At 37.2% G+C, this 16,381-nt stretch overlaps 2 protein-coding genes across 3 annotated transcripts; one reads left to right on the forward strand and one right to left on the reverse strand.

Annotated features, from left to right (window-relative positions):
- The first annotated feature begins 746 nt into the window (after positions 1–746).
- Positions 747–5,770, forward strand: LOC113347342 (protein WHAT'S THIS FACTOR 1 homolog). Of its 2 annotated transcripts, XM_026590983.1 has the most exons (3): positions 747–2,318; positions 3,915–4,166; positions 5,518–5,770. In XM_026590983.1, exon 1 carries the CDS (start codon positions 793–795, stop codon positions 2,005–2,007), a length of 1,215 nt encoding a protein of 404 aa, XP_026446768.1. In that variant the 5' UTR covers positions 747–792; the 3' UTR covers positions 2,008–2,318; positions 3,915–4,166; positions 5,518–5,770. The 2 variants fall into 2 exon arrangements, with proteins under 2 accessions (XP_026446768.1, XP_026446767.1); XM_026590982.1 differs by lacking the exon at positions 5,518–5,770 and having other exon boundaries at positions 3,915–4,711.
- A 156-nt stretch (positions 5,771–5,926) lies between these two features.
- LOC113347341 lies at positions 5,927–8,584 on the reverse strand. The gene is made up of 4 exons (XM_026590981.1): positions 8,351–8,584; positions 6,982–8,245; positions 6,749–6,895; positions 5,927–6,632 (listed from the first exon to the last, which is right to left on the reverse strand). The coding sequence occupies exons 2-4, from the start codon at positions 8,141–8,143 to the stop codon at positions 6,109–6,111; spliced, it is 1,833 nt and encodes a 610-aa protein (XP_026446766.1). The 5' UTR covers positions 8,144–8,245; positions 8,351–8,584; the 3' UTR covers positions 5,927–6,108.
- Between the last annotated feature and the right edge of the window lie 7,797 nt (positions 8,585–16,381).

Consider the following 16,381-nt stretch of genomic DNA (forward strand, 5'->3'; position numbering starts at 1 on the left):
AGAGACCAATGTGTAGTTGGATCGTCGATTAAACCACCTCTCCGTTGGAGAACAAATGCAAAAGCTGCTAGGGTTAATGGAAGTAGTGTAAGTAGTATAATAACCGAGTAATAAAGCTCAATCGTGTTAATGAAAGAGATGTAGATGAAGAAGCAAAAGGTCTAGCGGAGTACACCCAACCCATATCCCCTAACCTAACTTGAATATTGTACCTGACGGGAAAGGTATGTTTGGAAAGAAACGAAACTGGTAACTGAGCGGGTCAACTGAGTCGCAATTCGCACATGGTTGATACCTTTTGGATGAGACTAAGTCTTATGGACTAGATTCAACTGATAGATTAGCAGTTCAAAAAAAAAGTGTTGTCTATTTGTTAACACTAGTTCTCTCCTAATAAGTGCTCGCAGTTGAGCTAGCAGCGAGATTGAAGCGCTGAATGGTTCAACGCAATAAAAAACACATTTTTGCTGAATCAGCGTTGGGCGATATATCTGTTAATCTGACGGCTGAGATTTAAAGCGCTGAACCATTCAGCGACTGCTAATCTAGCTGCTAGATTAACACTCCCATAAGGAGGTAGTCTTAGCTGACGTGGATTACTAATCTAGCTACTAGATCAGCACACCATAAGAATTAGCCCGACTCCTTACGTACCTTTACTGTGCCTGGGCTCGGTGGCAACCTTTACCTTGAATAGCTAATATTCCTAAGCTTTGCTCGACATAAATCATTTCCGTATTTTCTTCTTAAAGAATCAGCGAAGTATTCAAAACCTCATGTAAACCTCCATCGATGGCAACCAAAAACAAAATCTCGTCCTTACTACAAACCCTAATCTCTTCCTTCTCAAACCATTATCCTAGTAACTCCTCTCTTCAAAACCTCACAAATCCTAATTACAACTATCAATCCTCATCACCATTCTCAACTTCATTTCTCCGAACAAAATCACCATTTAAGAAAAAAAGAAAGAAGAAAGACACACCTAGAACTAAATCAGTCCAACATGAATCACACCAAATCCAACATTTCGAACAAATCGTTCAAAGAGATATTAATTTTCGGTTCTTAACCCGAAGTAAAGAATATCTATCTAAGCAACCACAGCACATTATTCGTCTGGATGATGCAGGTAAACTTTATCGTGAACTAGGGTTTCCTAGGGGTAGAAAAGTTAATAAATCAATTGATAAACATCCTTTACTCTATGAAATTTATAGACATGTCGATAATAAAATTTGGTTTGGGTTTACTGATTTAATGGAAGATTTGATTGATGAAGAGAAAAGAATTATGGATTTAATGGAGAAAGACAGGGTTATTAAAGTAATTAAGTTGCTAATGATTTCAGCTGATAAAAGAATCCCATTAAGTAAGATTTATCATTGTAGATTATTATTTGGTATTCCTGAAGATTTTAGAGATAGAGTTGATAAGTATAGTGATTATTTTAGAATTGTTGTTGAAGAGGATGGGAAAAGAATTCTTGAATTAGTTAAATGGGATTCGTCGTTAGCTGTTAGTGAATTAGAAAGGGAATACACGTTAGATGAAGATAAAGTTAAGAAAACTTTTAAATTTCCTGTGAAAAATGTGAAAAATTTGGATTTAGATGAGGGTGATGAATGGAAGTTGAATATGTTGAATACGCTTCCGCTTGTTTCACCGTATTCAGATGGGAAGGAGTTGAAACTATGGTCTTTAGAAGCTGAGAAATATAGAGTTGGGGTTATACATGAGTTTTTGAACTTGACACTGGAGAAGAAAGCTTCAATTCATCATATTGTTGAGTTTAAGGAGGAATTATCTCTTACTAAACATACTTATGAGATGCTGAAGAAGCAGCCGAAAGCGTTTTATCTTGCGGGTACAGAGATGAATTGGGTTATTTTCTTGAAAGATGGTTATGGTGATGACGGGGTTTTGATCAACAAAGATCCACAAGTGGTTTTCAATGAGAAGTTATATAGATATGCGCAAAACAAAGTAACTGGGGATGATATTTAGGTTCGAGATTGAATGTCTGGGTGCTCTTTCTTTTGATCTGAAGGTGAGTATCCAATTAGTGAGGGCAGATTGAGGATTTAGTTTATGGTGATAAAAGCTATCATTATGGTCATACATGAAAGATATGGAGGTGGTTTTGGTATTGAAGATTTATCGTATGTCATGGATCAAATTTTTAAATTTGGTTCTGATGAATGAAAGCAGATAGATACAGTGTTGGTTAATGGCTAGTGGAATTTTCATTTCCTGCATGCGCGTTGTTGGGAACGAGATCAAGTGAACCGACAATGGGTTGGGCTTAAGTTGGTCAGGTATGTAATCTTAAATTTGGCGTTCTATATCCTGTTACTGATTTTGGTTCTGTTCGCACAATTTTGAGTTTTTGTTGGATACTGAAAGTGATGCTTTGCTGGTGCATCCTGCTGTGGGACTTGGTAGTATGTTTACTGTATATGAAATGGGATGAAAAGTGGTAACAATGACCCTGTGATAAAAGAAGGCTTAATAAAGTACTCTTGGTTTTCTTTAGTCTTTCGTTAGATGTTTCCGATGCGCGCTACTGCAAATTCAACTTTGTAAGCTTAGAAAATCAGTCTTTACTCGGACATGCTTGTATGAGCAACAACCGAAAACTGTTTCCAATCCCAATATGAATGGGATCAAGATGACACACTCGATTTTTGCAACACTGCAGAACCTGCCATATCTAACTGTCATTGTGATGTTCATTTTGAAGCAATGGTTTCTTTTGATTTTGCTCTATGAATTTTGATTGAAGTTTGACTTTCATGCATTTGTTTGTGATAGATGGCTTAGTCATTTGGTTAGGTCGGTAGAGAACTCAAATGTAATGTATTTGTAGTTCTGTTTTGTGGAACTAGAGTTTCTGTTCTATAGACAATCTTTAGCTTCAAATATCTAGGAGTTAACTGTAAGCACATGTGTATAAATACACAGATTCATGACAGAATGCATAAGTTCTGATCTTGTGTCAATATACGCAAGTGGTTACAAATATTTCTAAGATATTTGGTTTGTAAAATTTTCTCAAGTACAGGAATTCTAATATATGTGAATTTCCTATTTGACTAGTTCTATAAAATAATTTTCTATGTTGTCTATCAGTTTTTCCCTACGAAATCGTGTGAACTGTGAAGTCATGTAGACTTTCATGCAATGGAAATACTTCGGTAGCAGCCTATAGTTTCCTTTCCGAGTTTCACAGCAATACTCTTATTGGAGACTTTAGTTTGCTAGTGATAATGATGCTCCCATTTTCTGTTATTGCCTCCATTATGAAGTCTTCGCATTTTAGTGGATTAACTTCTGAGGAACCAACTGAGATATTGACATCCATAGAGACCCCATTGCACCAGAACTTTACACAGTTATAACAACAGATGTCCTTGATCAGGGTAAACGCGGTGTCATCTACTCATACAAACATGGGAAGGTCGATGGCAAGACTTCAAAACTTCCCTGTCGAAACATGCTATATTTTAAGACGCTGGAAAGATGAAAATCCTTTTGCTCGACATGGTTATTAGCTTATGTATCACACACCTTTGTTGTAGCGGCTTATTTGAGTTGTGAGCCGAAGGATGCTTCCAGTATTTATCATATTGCCACCAATGTGTGAACACCATATTAACACCATTATGTGTCGATGATGTGGATCCTAAAATATGATTCATATATTAGGCGCCATAAAGCATTTTAGCCACACACTTCGGTTGTAATGGCTTATTTAAGTTGTGAGCTAAAGGATGCTTCCATATATTTATCATATGATTAATGTCGATATGATGTTTTGAGGGATTTACAATCATTTGTTGAGTACTTGGAATACTAGCTGGAGTTTACTTGATTGCATAATGTCCATTTTTCTATCTGTCAATAATGTTCAGACTTCTTTCTGCCGCGATGGTTCTTGAAGGCGTAATTGTCTTTGCTTTATTGATTCCAAGAGCGTGAATGGTCTCTCAGTGCTCTATTCTCAATTGGTCTATTGCTTCTCTTCGGTGAGCTAGCACCTGCAATTTCCTTGTGTCCCCAGTTTGCTAGCGATCTTACGGCAGTATCTACAGTTCCATTTTATAGCTATGATGATGTTCTTTCTTCACAATTGCTGGGCACCTTCAGAATCACATCAACAGCTGGTAGACACGACACTTATCCTCTTGTCCGTCTTTTTGATTGCATTCCGAAAAATTAAGAACTCTAAGATGAGTGCATGCTTGCCACTTCGTTCCATCTTAATGTTCATCCAAAAATGTGAAATTTAGATGTTACTGCTCGCCCAGTAATTACCTTATAAAAAAGAAGTACTGATTCATGTCAGACATTTAAACATGACTTTATCTTTTCTTTTTGTCGGTAGTATAAGGTATACAGAGCTCCTTTAGATCAGAAAATACATCAAGGATATGAGCTCTAACGGATAAGGATGCCGTTGTTGTTGCCCGGTTCACATTTTTGTTTGATAAATTCAGGCAAAAAAGTAAATTGTCTGAGCTGTGTAACTTGGTGTGTCTCTCTGTTCAGTAATTTTTCTTTGCGGTGCAATGATGCTTTGGGGAGGTATAGTTGCACATACATATCCCTGAACAGCAACTTATGTTATAGGTCAGTCTATTAACCTGTGGGAGAAATTTGTACAAGGAATGCCATTATATTAACTATGATCTATCATTTTAGATTGGTACCTATTTGATGTAGAATGTTCTCTGATGGGCAGACCTAGGATTTGTCACTCAGTACTGTACTAAATGTGCGTGAGATGGAATTGGTGTGCATAATTCTAGTGCAGTTAATTTTAAAATTTTCTGATAAAAAATAAAACAATTAAATTTGAAGAAATGGTCACTGTTAGCTTCATAATTCGGTTGGAACATCCGAGTACTCTACTTGTCTACTATCATAAAAGTCTATAGGGGATCAAACACAAGCCACATGACTTGCCAAAAGATTGAGGTTGGGGCAAGTTCTTTAGGTAGACGCATATAATTGCAACTGTTGTACAACTAGTACCGGTGTGCTTTTGTCATCATTATTTGGTTCTGTCAAATTAGTTGGTGTACCCAACAAATGTTGCATCTATCAAGATACAAAATTTGTAGAGACAATTCAGTGGAGAGTGGTAGGGCTGTCTCATTAATTCTATCATGTGATCTGTTGAGAATCTATAAACCGAAATCAATCAATCACATCATACGTCTCGTTGATACTTTTGGCATATTCATTCTTTCATAATACAATGGGATGGAGATGGTCCATGCCTCCATCCATCGTAGTCTATCGGTACACTTACATACCCTACAACAAAATGCAGATATTATGCCTTTCGTTTCAAATCAAATCATCACCATACATGGTAATCCAACTCACAAGGGCCCAGTTTCAAGTTGTTGGATTCTCTATTTTTACAGAGAAAAACAGGCTATTGATATCACTCTATGACTAGATTAACGTGTTCCACTATTCTAATTAAGTGTTTTATCTATGCGCCAGGCAACAACAGCTTCAAACAACTGGTTAATAAGAGGCCGGTTATTTGGACTACTGTTAGGACAGATAGCCAACCTAACAACTGGTTAGAATGAGGACGATTGCTTGGACTTCCTTTTTGACTGGTAACAACCTTCTGCGGTAAGGGCGAAGACTAGATACTAGCGGGTGTGCAAGGGTTAGTTGGGTTCCTGAACCTAAGGTCGCACTTCTCACCCTCCTGTAGCTAGGAAGTTGGTAATTTCTTCTTTGACAAAATTCTTGTTTATGGCGCTTCTACTTATCATTTTGAAAAATGAAATGCAAGGGAAATCCTTCAGCAGTCATTAGCGGCTCCATATTTCTGGATATATAAGAAAAATGAAATGCCAACTTACCTCAAAAAAATAACAGCAGGACTAAGCATGAAAGAGGAACTTAAATTGAAAGCTTCTCAAATTACGAGAGCTCTTCATATTCTGATTTATTCATTTCACACTAAGATGACGATCAAAATAAACAACACAAAACTGAACAAAATATTGCAAAATCTCACAAAACAAAACAATCCCATGAGTAAACATAAAACATAGTTCACCGAAATAGGAAAGATATTCAATTGGAAGATGAAGCAACTGCAGATGATGACAATTTCAATTGAGTGGAGAAATTGTGGTTGCTGGTCTTTGACCTGTGTTTGTTTCTCTGTGCACCTACTTTGCTCTTATGTTTGCCAAGAGAAGATGATCCAGTTTGGCCAGCCCTCTTTGATTGTTTCCTCCTGGAACTCCATTCGTTGTTCCCCAGAGCGGCTTTAGCCAAACCATCCATTGCAACTTCCCGCGTTCTTTGTGGTTTAATAGATTGCCTGTTCAAGTATGCTAGATGCGGAAGAATTCCTAAGATTACTTTACGTAGTTGGTCATCCCCGATGTTGCTCTGAATTGGGTTACCGAGTAGGTTTAGAGCTAGTAGGGAGTTGTAATTTGCAACAAGCTGGCCTAGAGCTTTTGCTGTAGTAACCTTGTTGAAGCTCAAGTCCAGCACTGCCAGCTTCAAGAGTCTGTGTAATCCTTCCAAATCGCTGATCTTATTTCCAGCTAGATAAAGTTCTTTGACGAGTGTGCAGTTAGACAGACCTGGAGAAGAAAAGTCCAAACAAGATAAGTTAATTAAGTTTGAGGAATTTGAATCTTAAAACTAAAATAATAGAGGCGAGAAAATCAGACAAGATTGAAATCAAACAAAAATGTACCATGGCCGATGCGGGAGATCTTATTGTAACTTAGGTCGAGAACGTGCAATCGGGTAAGCTCTCTGAGGCCCTCTATTGCGACAATTCTGTTTCTTGACAAATTGAGAGTGTGAAGTCCCTTTGGTAGTGATCCAGGAGTTATACGAACTGCCACATAAAAGAATCATATAAGTTTCTATATTAAAAAACAAGAGCTATGAATGTGCGGTCAAAGACAATGATCTGATTCATACCTATGAAGTTGCCGGATAGATTGACGGATCGAAGACTTGAGAAGTGTGACATAGCCGGGATGACTTTTAAACTCATGGCAGATATGTGAGCTACAGTTGAGGAAGAATTAAGAGATTGGATTACACTATTCGCATACAAGACCTCCTCTGACACATTAGGATTGTAGCGTGGATTAATGGGAGTCATCGCAGTTCTTGCCGATGTTTCACCAGCCTCTGGTGAAGGTGGGAAACTAATCCCCTCACAACTTCCTTTTTTATCATCATCAAGTAACAGAGTAGGTTCAATTTCAAGATTGTTCACCCACTCATTCACTCTTGTTAAGATGGATGACTCTGTAGAGAAAGCAACCCACTGATTCTGCGGCAAAAAGCCTGAACATCTACCATCGAAATCGCCCCACTGCTGAAACTTGTTATTGATTACAGATTCCTCAGTGGCTGATACTGGTGCCTTTAACTTGCCCGACTCCGAGATCCGCTTTGGTTCAAAGGTATCAGAACAATATCCTCCTTTCTGGTTTGAGCTTTGGCTGATGGCCAGTAACTTTGTTCTCATAGTTCTGGATCTGTGCATATTCCTATGGCTCCAAAGGAAAAGCTTCCACCAAAGTTTTCTGCTTCCTGAAGGAAGTACTTGGCTCGACGAATGTTTCTTCAACATCACTCTATCAGCACTACAAGGACTCATCACTGACAAAGGGCTACCTTGATTTCCAGCCTCAACATCCTCTCTTATTCTTAAAGTTAAATTCCGCAAATCCTCGAATGAGTGAGATTTTGAAGGAGGCAATTGATCTGCTATTTTCCTGAGCATATTACTGGTTTCAAGATTTGAACATGATCGTTTCAGTGTGGGTGTAGCCCAAAATTCACCCCTACCAATTCCAGGATCACTAATATGTCCACTTTGAACCATCAATCTGTCAACTGATACTCCAGCTTCCCTATCCGATTCAGTATCCAATGGGTCATTCATCTCGTTGGTTGACTTAGATGAACCAGTGCTTCTATTCATCGATAGGTTGTTCTCTTCTCCTTTGATACCCACTTGAGAAGGGAGGTCAAAGTCAGAGAGATTCCTCTTCATCGGGGAATCCTCATCACCCTCATCACTCCCTTCATAAGCTACCTCCGGTTCCACTATACTTTCATCGCTCATCACCTTTGCAGAGCTAAATCCATTAGCATTCTTTACCAACTTCAACTGCAGAGTTCCTTGTTCCTTCTTGTGTAGAAAAGGGTCTGAATACTCTCCCTCTCTCTGCAAAAATCAAAACAACAATTCTATAAGCTAAAAAATTCAGATCAATAATGAAACTAAAACATAATTCAAGCAGAATGGCTTAAACAGGTTAAGATATCTCACCAACTGCAAAGTTCCTACTTCCTAGGCCCTGAACATGCTTCTTTGTTTTTATCGGTAAAGAATTTAATTTTCACGAATTTTGAATTCAAGCGGAGTAATTAATATGATCATCTTGTGACTTTACCACTATATTTTAATAATATTGGCTTTACTAATAATTATTATGAAAAATGTTTTTCATTTCCCATTATTCTCCAAAATCTTTTCTGACGGCATTTTTTCTTATTGTTCACGATTATTCGGCTAGAGCACACGACTTTCCAAAAAGGTTCATGGATTTTTGGTCTAGGATTTGTATGGTATCTGTTATGAGGGAAAAAATTAGAAAACACCAAGTAACTTCATATGTAGCCAAAAATAAGATATTCAGACTTTTTTCTTAGCACGTAACATTTTATATTGGAAAAAAATCCATTTCGGCACAAACTAAAAGCATCTTGATCTACCATTTTATTTAAAGGGGTCAGTGAATTAAGAATTCCAGGGATATTGAGAGAATTTTTAAATATGTTGTTAGTCAATAGAGATTTTAAAATTTCATTGTTAGTCGGTAGAGATTTTTTTTAAATTTTTTAAATTCCTTAAAACTCCATGTTACTGGATTAAGATTCCTTAAAGTCATAATAATTTAGAGCGGGTTGAATAAAAGATGGCATTTGTCTCCACTGTTGTTTGTGAGCACCTTGATTTCGTACATGTTTCGCTATAGCGTCTGCAACGTTGTTACTACTCCTATGATTGAAAGTGAAACCCAAAAAAGACTCACATGATTTTAAAATCCTCATGGCTTAAGAGTTTATTGCTTGATTTTTCCACTTAATTATGTTTGCTTGACCTTGTGAAAAATCAATAATTCCCTTGCAATCTCATTCAATCAGAAGAATTGACAGTCCATGCTTGTCGCCTACCTTGCTGCTTCAAGCAACGTCAGTGTTTCTGCCTTTTCAGAGCTGGAGGCGTGGATGGTCCCAGATCCAGCTTGGATAGTTGCACTTGTTGGAGCACGTAAAATTGGTCAATATCCTGTTAGACTATTTGCTTCTATCCATAAAAAATAAAAATTAATCGTATAAGTATTTGGTTCGAGTGGAGTCCATTTTTTGTTGTCATTAGTACTCAGTGTTGTATGAGTTCTCAGCGTTGCTCCTAATACGGATGTATGTCTTGATGTCAAAACATAAGAAGTATCTAAGAAGGATGGTGACCAAAATTTAAGATGGTTTACCACTGCTAAAGATGTCTGCAGACTAGCTTTCGATTTTTCTTAAAAGATTCTCAAGCATCTTTCTTCCCATATTATCCAGCATTTAGTGGCTTTGATTTCAATCGCATTAGCTTCTGAATTTCCTGCAATCCAATTAGAATATATATTCATGAAAGGCAGATTTGAGTTAAGATTGAAATTTAGACATGCTAACGGTGGTAGCATCCAAACTGAATTTGCACAAATACATTCAAAAAATAAACATTTCAAAGACTCACACTGAGGTTGTGGTTTCTTAACCTCACTCAAACATCCTTGTTATTAGATTTATATCTCGAAACTTATTTTTGATTAGAGTTACAGATAATACATATATTTCTGCGATTTAAAGGGCATGAATGTGAATGCTTATAGTAAGTATAAGGGAATATTATCTCAAAACGTTTTAGCTGCATGCAAATTAAAATTTATACGTGTTGAATTTGGAATTATAAAAAATATACTGTATATAAATCACAATGCTCTCTAAAAATCAACTATTCTTTTCTCTATAAGTCGCATTGACTCTCTAAAATATTCTCTTAAGATCCCTTAAAATCTTTAGATTTCCAAAGAATCTCCGAAAGTCACTGAAATCAGAACTCTCTAAATATTCTTGAAATTCTCATTTGACTACCTCCCTCTCATGGTTTATTACCATAGTGATCACAAAAAAATTTAGTGTTGTTTGGCTATGATAAATTTGTCAAAACTAGCAAAACATTTGTAGATTGATTAAACGTGTTTTAGGTTATGATTATTTTATTTTTTTAATCTTGTTGGTTTGATTATGGTTCTGCTAGATAAGAAATGTTTCAAAGACAAAATCGGCTTGTACCTCAGCTGGTTTCATGCGCTCCACAGAGGCTTCATGCGCTCCACATAGGCTTCATGCGCTCCAGGAGGTCCCAGGTTCGAGTCCCAAATGGCGCAATATTACAGAGTTTGACATGGACGCTAGAGTTAGATTGTCCCCTGTAGCGCCCCCAAGATAGCAGCTGAATAATCCAAGAGATTAACTAAAAATAAAGGCACTAGAACCAAATCATAAACTTAAACGTTCGACTAAGAAATGTGTCACAAAACTTAACCCAATACTAACCCGCTCTGAAACATATATATATATAAGAAGTCCTCTCAAATGATACATATACAATAGTCATTTGGTTTACAGATACAATATAATAAACATATTTGAAGTTATCCAACTAACGAAATCAACCTTTGAAGCTTTCACTGCGCAACTCTGATCTGTCTCTGAAACTAAAAGTGTGAATGGGTGAGCACATCGTCCCTAAAAGGGGTGCCCGATGGAAATAACATTTAACTTTCATGTAATCATTGGAATGATTTGAAAACAATGCGTGTTTTCCCAAAACACTAAAACACAATCAATTCACATAAATAAACAATCATGTATATATAACTAACTCCTTCTTCAAACAATGTACTATATTGAGTGTCGACCAATTCCTTACACACCCTATTAGTTTATACTGGTGTCGACCAATTCCTTACACACTTAATACGCATAAAAGCTCGAATTCATGTAGATATAAACGAAGGAGCAGTATCCTAATAGATGTACCACGCATGGAAACTCTTATTTCCAAATAGATGTCGACCAATTCCTTACACACATTTCCTAATAGGTGTCGACCAATTCCTTACACACCTATTAAGCATACAAATGGAAATTCTTATTTCCCAAACAATTCATAAAAGACAAACAAAGCATTATAATTCATTTCCAAGCAATTGAAAGTTAAAAGAAATAAAAGAACTTTCAGAATTTAAAATAAACAATGCATGGAATACACAATCAGGTAATGCATGAGCTTGTAAAACATAACTTTGGTAAAAGAAAACAACAATAATCACAAAAGAGTTAAATGTATTCCCACCTCTTTTGATGACAAGCCACGCCTACCTCGAGATCCACGATCCACTGGTTCATTCTTTGAATCGATCGTTGTTAATAAAGACTAATTGTTAATCACACAAGTAGTCTAAGAATCTAGCCAAAAATGGCTCATACAAGAATCAGATAAGTTTATCTAATGGTTCTAAGCCCATTTGAGGTTCTACACCTTTTATTTATCTATCTTTAGCAAATCTAAAGTTTACTAATTCAATCAGTTTGGGTCTATAATTTATTAGCTAAGTCTTACGAATATCTAAAACTTCGTAGAAGGAACCAAAGGCCAATTTGGACCATAAGGGGTCCAAAATATCAAACTAATGAAACTAACTCTAAACCCAAATTCACTAAACTCGGCCCAATAATCTAAAGCCTGATCCAACAATGTCAACTAACGGTCAATAACAGTCAAAGGTTCTATTAACGGTAAACGTCCAGTGAAGGTCAAGTCCTGGTCCAGTGGTCAAGTCTAAATCGATCAACTGAGTCAACTCGGGTCAAGACATGTAACTCAGTGGGTCAATACGATTCAACTCAGTCATATTAACTGAGTCAGCTAAGTCAGACACTGACTGGGATGACTAATAATTCTAAAAACAAGTAAATATTGACTTCAACTCTAATTCTTACAACTCTAACTCAAGTTCAACTTCAATCTGATAAAGCATCAATTCAATCATTCAATATAACTCAAAATTGATTTACAAAGATAACACAGCCTACCTGCAAAAGTAGTCCCAAGCTTTCACTGGAAAATTATCTACAACTCTATTAACTCATTCTTCTTACACCAGTTCACTCATCATCCAACTAACAGAACTTGCACCACTGCATACAGTTTGAACTGCAGCTGTAACTTCAATAATACAACCATACCAACTTCAGTTACAACCTCTCCTCTCAAAAGCAACACCAACAACTACGAAACCAATTCACCACATCAGAGCATCCCTCATGAAGCCGTCTTTTCAGTCAGAACCCAACATTCATCTTCATAAACAACACCACTAGTTCACTTCCAAAACCATATCCACATCAAACTCAATTCAGTTTTCTTAGCAGCAACAACTAAACTCTAACAAACAATAACAGCAGCAGCAACTCCAAATTTGTACATTCAGTCTCAGTTCATTCATAACACCACCAGACACACACACACACACACAGCTTAATAACCCTGCACCTCAGCTCAACAAAATCAAATAACACAGCAACACCATCACCACCATACTGTCCATACCCATTCACAACCAGAACATCACTAACTCATTATCTACATCTGAAATACCCCTATTTCTGTAATTTCTATTCTTATTTACAATTACATCCCAGTATAATACAATATCTGAACAACACCATCAACTACCACAAATTTATAATCATGTATACACCCATCTGAAAGTCTACAATTAATCCTCTGAATATCCTTCTCAATATTAATTCATTAACAACTTCGTAAACTCACAATGAAAATGAATAACTCACAAAGATTATATAAAAAGATAATTACCTAAAATACAAACCAATTCTCTTACAACTTCTCAACCTTCTCTGATAATTCATCTCAGCTTTAATCAACTCTTTATACCCATCTCCTACTTTTACAAATACCATCTTTTTCATCCTGAATCATCAGCATGAACTGTTTTTGGAACACAGAAACCCTAACTTCTCAAACTCAAAACCCTAACTATTAAATTTGTGATGTTCTTCAACCTTGTTCTTTAATCAGAGTCAAATCCACTTCTAATTGAACCTCTACAACTTTAATTTTATCTTCTACATCTTCTCAGAATCTCACGAAACCTTAAACTTTCAATTAATCATCAGAAAAACTTCAATACAACAATTCATCCACAACCCTTGTTTTCTTCATCTATCAGTAACCTAACAATCTATCTAATCCAAACGAATTCAATTAACCAGTTCTACAAACCCTAAGTCACTGGCTTCTCGATTCAGTTTCCTCTTAAACTCAAACAGTAACAACACCTCCATCAACCAATACTTGATCCTACGATACTTGTTTGATCACGAACTCTCTCTGTTTTAATTACTTAAATAACCAGCAGGTGAAGAAAGGAGGAGAAGAAAGAGAAATAGAATTTCTCAAACTTATCGACTTGATTTTGAGTTATCCGTGGAGGATGCCTTGAGAAGAAAAGCCGGTTGCCTTGATAACACTAATAAAAAATGACCATTTTACCCTTTACATAATATCACAGATATCTTCTTCGTCCGATGTCTGAATGACACGTTCGAGCAGTCCATTTCGCCTAACTTTTTGAGATCTATCAAGTGGTACTAATTTCGTATCTAAATCGTTGTTAGATTAATTTCTATTAATTAACGTTCGTGTTAAATTAATCGAGTTATTATCGGCTAATTCGACACTTGACCGGTCTAATAGCGTTGACGAGCTCGACGGTCCTTACATCCCCCTTGCGACGACATTAGCCATGATATCCTCTTCGTCTCTCTCGGCTTTGTTTCTCATGAGGCTCGCTGGTAGTCTAGCACGGCAACCTGTTCAACTAATGTAATAGTGCGCTGTTTGGAGCTTAGCTTGTTAGGATTCCAATTAATTAATTATGTAATAATATTAACTAGAAGAGAAAAAAAGACAAAAATGAAAAAAAAAAGAGAATCGAAATACCATCTCATATGCATTTTCACTATTATCGTGGGTTCCTACCGGGAAAATCGACTAGAAGAAGAAAAAACGTACAAATAGTTGTCCTTGAGTTGAATATATTGGTGGCTAAATCTTTTGAGCAAGAAGAATAAAAGTTTACCAACAATAAACAAAGGTCCTACCATTATACTCTCGCTGAATTACTAAAATAAAAGCCATCAAAAACAAAAGGTTGTCCTCTCTCCTCTCTCTCACTCCTTTTTCTTCTCCAACAAAACCATCAAAAACAACCCTTCTCTACTCAGATTCCATTTTTGGATTAGATCTGAGCAGATTTCTTCATTTTTCCTCGTTTTCTAGGTTAATTAGTAGATTAGTTTGGTTTTTATTATGTTTTCTACTTATCTACACCATTTTGGTGGTTTTATCTTCTCTTTTGAGGTTTATCTTCGCTTTAATGGCGATTCTTGGTTATTGGGTTGGGTTTTAAGATCAATAGTGATGCTCTCCATGCTCTCCAACGAAGAAATCTTCATCTTGGTTGTCTCCGGCGACGGAATCTTCATCGGAATCTTCATCATCAACTTATCCGGCGACGGAATCTCCATAGGTGGTTTTTTTGACGACGGAAGCTTCATCACTAGTTATAAGAGATTTGAGCAAATCACTCCTACTTTGGGAGCATTTCTTTTCTAAAGAAGAAAAACAAACTAAATGGTTGGAATTTAATTCCGAGAAAAACCATCCTTCCTCCGATTTAATCGGATCTTATTCATACTTGTATTTGTCTTACTCCGGTAATCCTTCTCTTTCTCTTGTCGGATATCTCGGTATTGTACTCTTACGATATGTTCATCTTATTTTGTATTCTCTTATTTTCGATCTTAAACTCATTGTAACCTTGAAATCCCATTAATGAAAAGGTACTGAATTACTAAAATCAAAAGTTCATGTGTACACATATATCTCACTATCAGACACGTGTATATAAAAAGATACGTGGAAAGCATGCAGGCCAAAACATGATGCGCCACGAAACACCAAATAAACCCCGAGGAGTTACTTTATCGCATCCCCAAAAGAGAAGCTAGGATCAACGATGGAGAGAAAGTTAGCTGACACGGACGTGACAGGGGCAGAAGACACTTGTCTGACACGAGCAGACCCCTCAACTACCCACATTAAACACTCTGAGCAGTGTACGTGTCGATCAACCTGTGGACGAGCGAGGATGCCTCTGTGGGATCAAGGGGCAAACGCAGACCTCTGCGTGATAGACGCAAGGACACAAGAAGATAAGGTTCCAACGGTCATCAGAGATGGGTCCCATATTCTAACCTTATAAATACCTCGTCTCCACCAAGAGGAAAGGAGATCGGAAGAATCAGGAAGGGAAGGAGAGAGAGAGAGTTTGCAAGTGTAAGTTAATCATTTAGAAGAGAGAAACATGTAAACCCAAAAGTCATTCGACTATTCGTGTAACCGTGAAGAATATAGTAAAACAACAAACCCCGTGGACGTAGGCCTTAGTGCTGAACCACGTAAACCTTGGTCTTATTTACATTTCAGCACTTTATATTTATTTAGCCCCATGGATCTTTACTTATACGTTTTGTTTTCTTTGCTTGTACTTATATCCCGTGCGCAAACGCCTCGCATGGAGTTGTTAGATGAGGCTATGATAAACCCGAAGGTTTTGAGCCAATAAATCAACACTAGGATATCATCATCACAAATCTTCTTAGATGATGATGATTGATTGTGAGCACTCGGATCCCTTCGTGATTTGTGTGTTCACAATTTGGCGCTAGAAACAGGGTCTTCGTCCCGGTAAAAGATTTATCTTATCCGCAAGAAGCAGGAAAATCCAAAGCTTTGTCAAAAGAAACACCCAGGACAACCTCGGTCATCACCCGAAGCAAGCAGAAGGGAGATAAAGCTAAAATGACCAGTCAAAGGCAAGATACTGCGGAAATCACTTCACCTATGAACGCTAATTCAGTTGCAGCGGCGGCTCTCAGAGCATCAGCGACAAAGTACGGTGCGGCTGCGGTAGTCCCGAAGGCTGCAGAGGCTAGCAATACTTACGCCATGAATCAACTTAACCAACCAAGAGAAAGGGTGGATGAATCCAGAACATTCCAACCCGTGCACCTTCTAACTTTTGGAATGCCACCAACAAATGATCAAAAATCAAACCATACCGGCGGCTCTAGCACCGCAGAGGGGCAC

Source organism: Papaver somniferum, chromosome 2, assembly GCF_003573695.1.
Source record: "Papaver somniferum cultivar HN1 chromosome 2, ASM357369v1, whole genome shotgun sequence".
NCBI classification, from domain to species: domain Eukaryota; kingdom Viridiplantae; phylum Streptophyta; class Magnoliopsida; order Ranunculales; family Papaveraceae; genus Papaver; species Papaver somniferum.

Bases quoted from the DNA above. Each gene is read 5' to 3' on its own strand.
- LOC113347342 (XM_026590983.1), top strand. From the start codon at position 793: ATGGCAACCAAAAACAAAATCTCGTCCTTACTACAAACCCTAATCTCT.
- LOC113347341 (XM_026590981.1), bottom strand. From the start codon at position 8,143: ATGAGCGATGAAAGTATAGTGGAACCGGAGGTAGCTTATGAAGGGAGT. The intron at 6,896-6,981 runs GTATGAATCAGA...TTTATGTGGCAG, and splicing joins TCTATCCGGCAACTTCATAG to TTCGTATAACTCCTGGATCA. The intron at 6,633-6,748 runs GTACATTTTTGT...TTTCTTCTCCAG, and splicing joins GATCTCCCGCATCGGCCATG to GTCTGTCTAACTGCACACTC.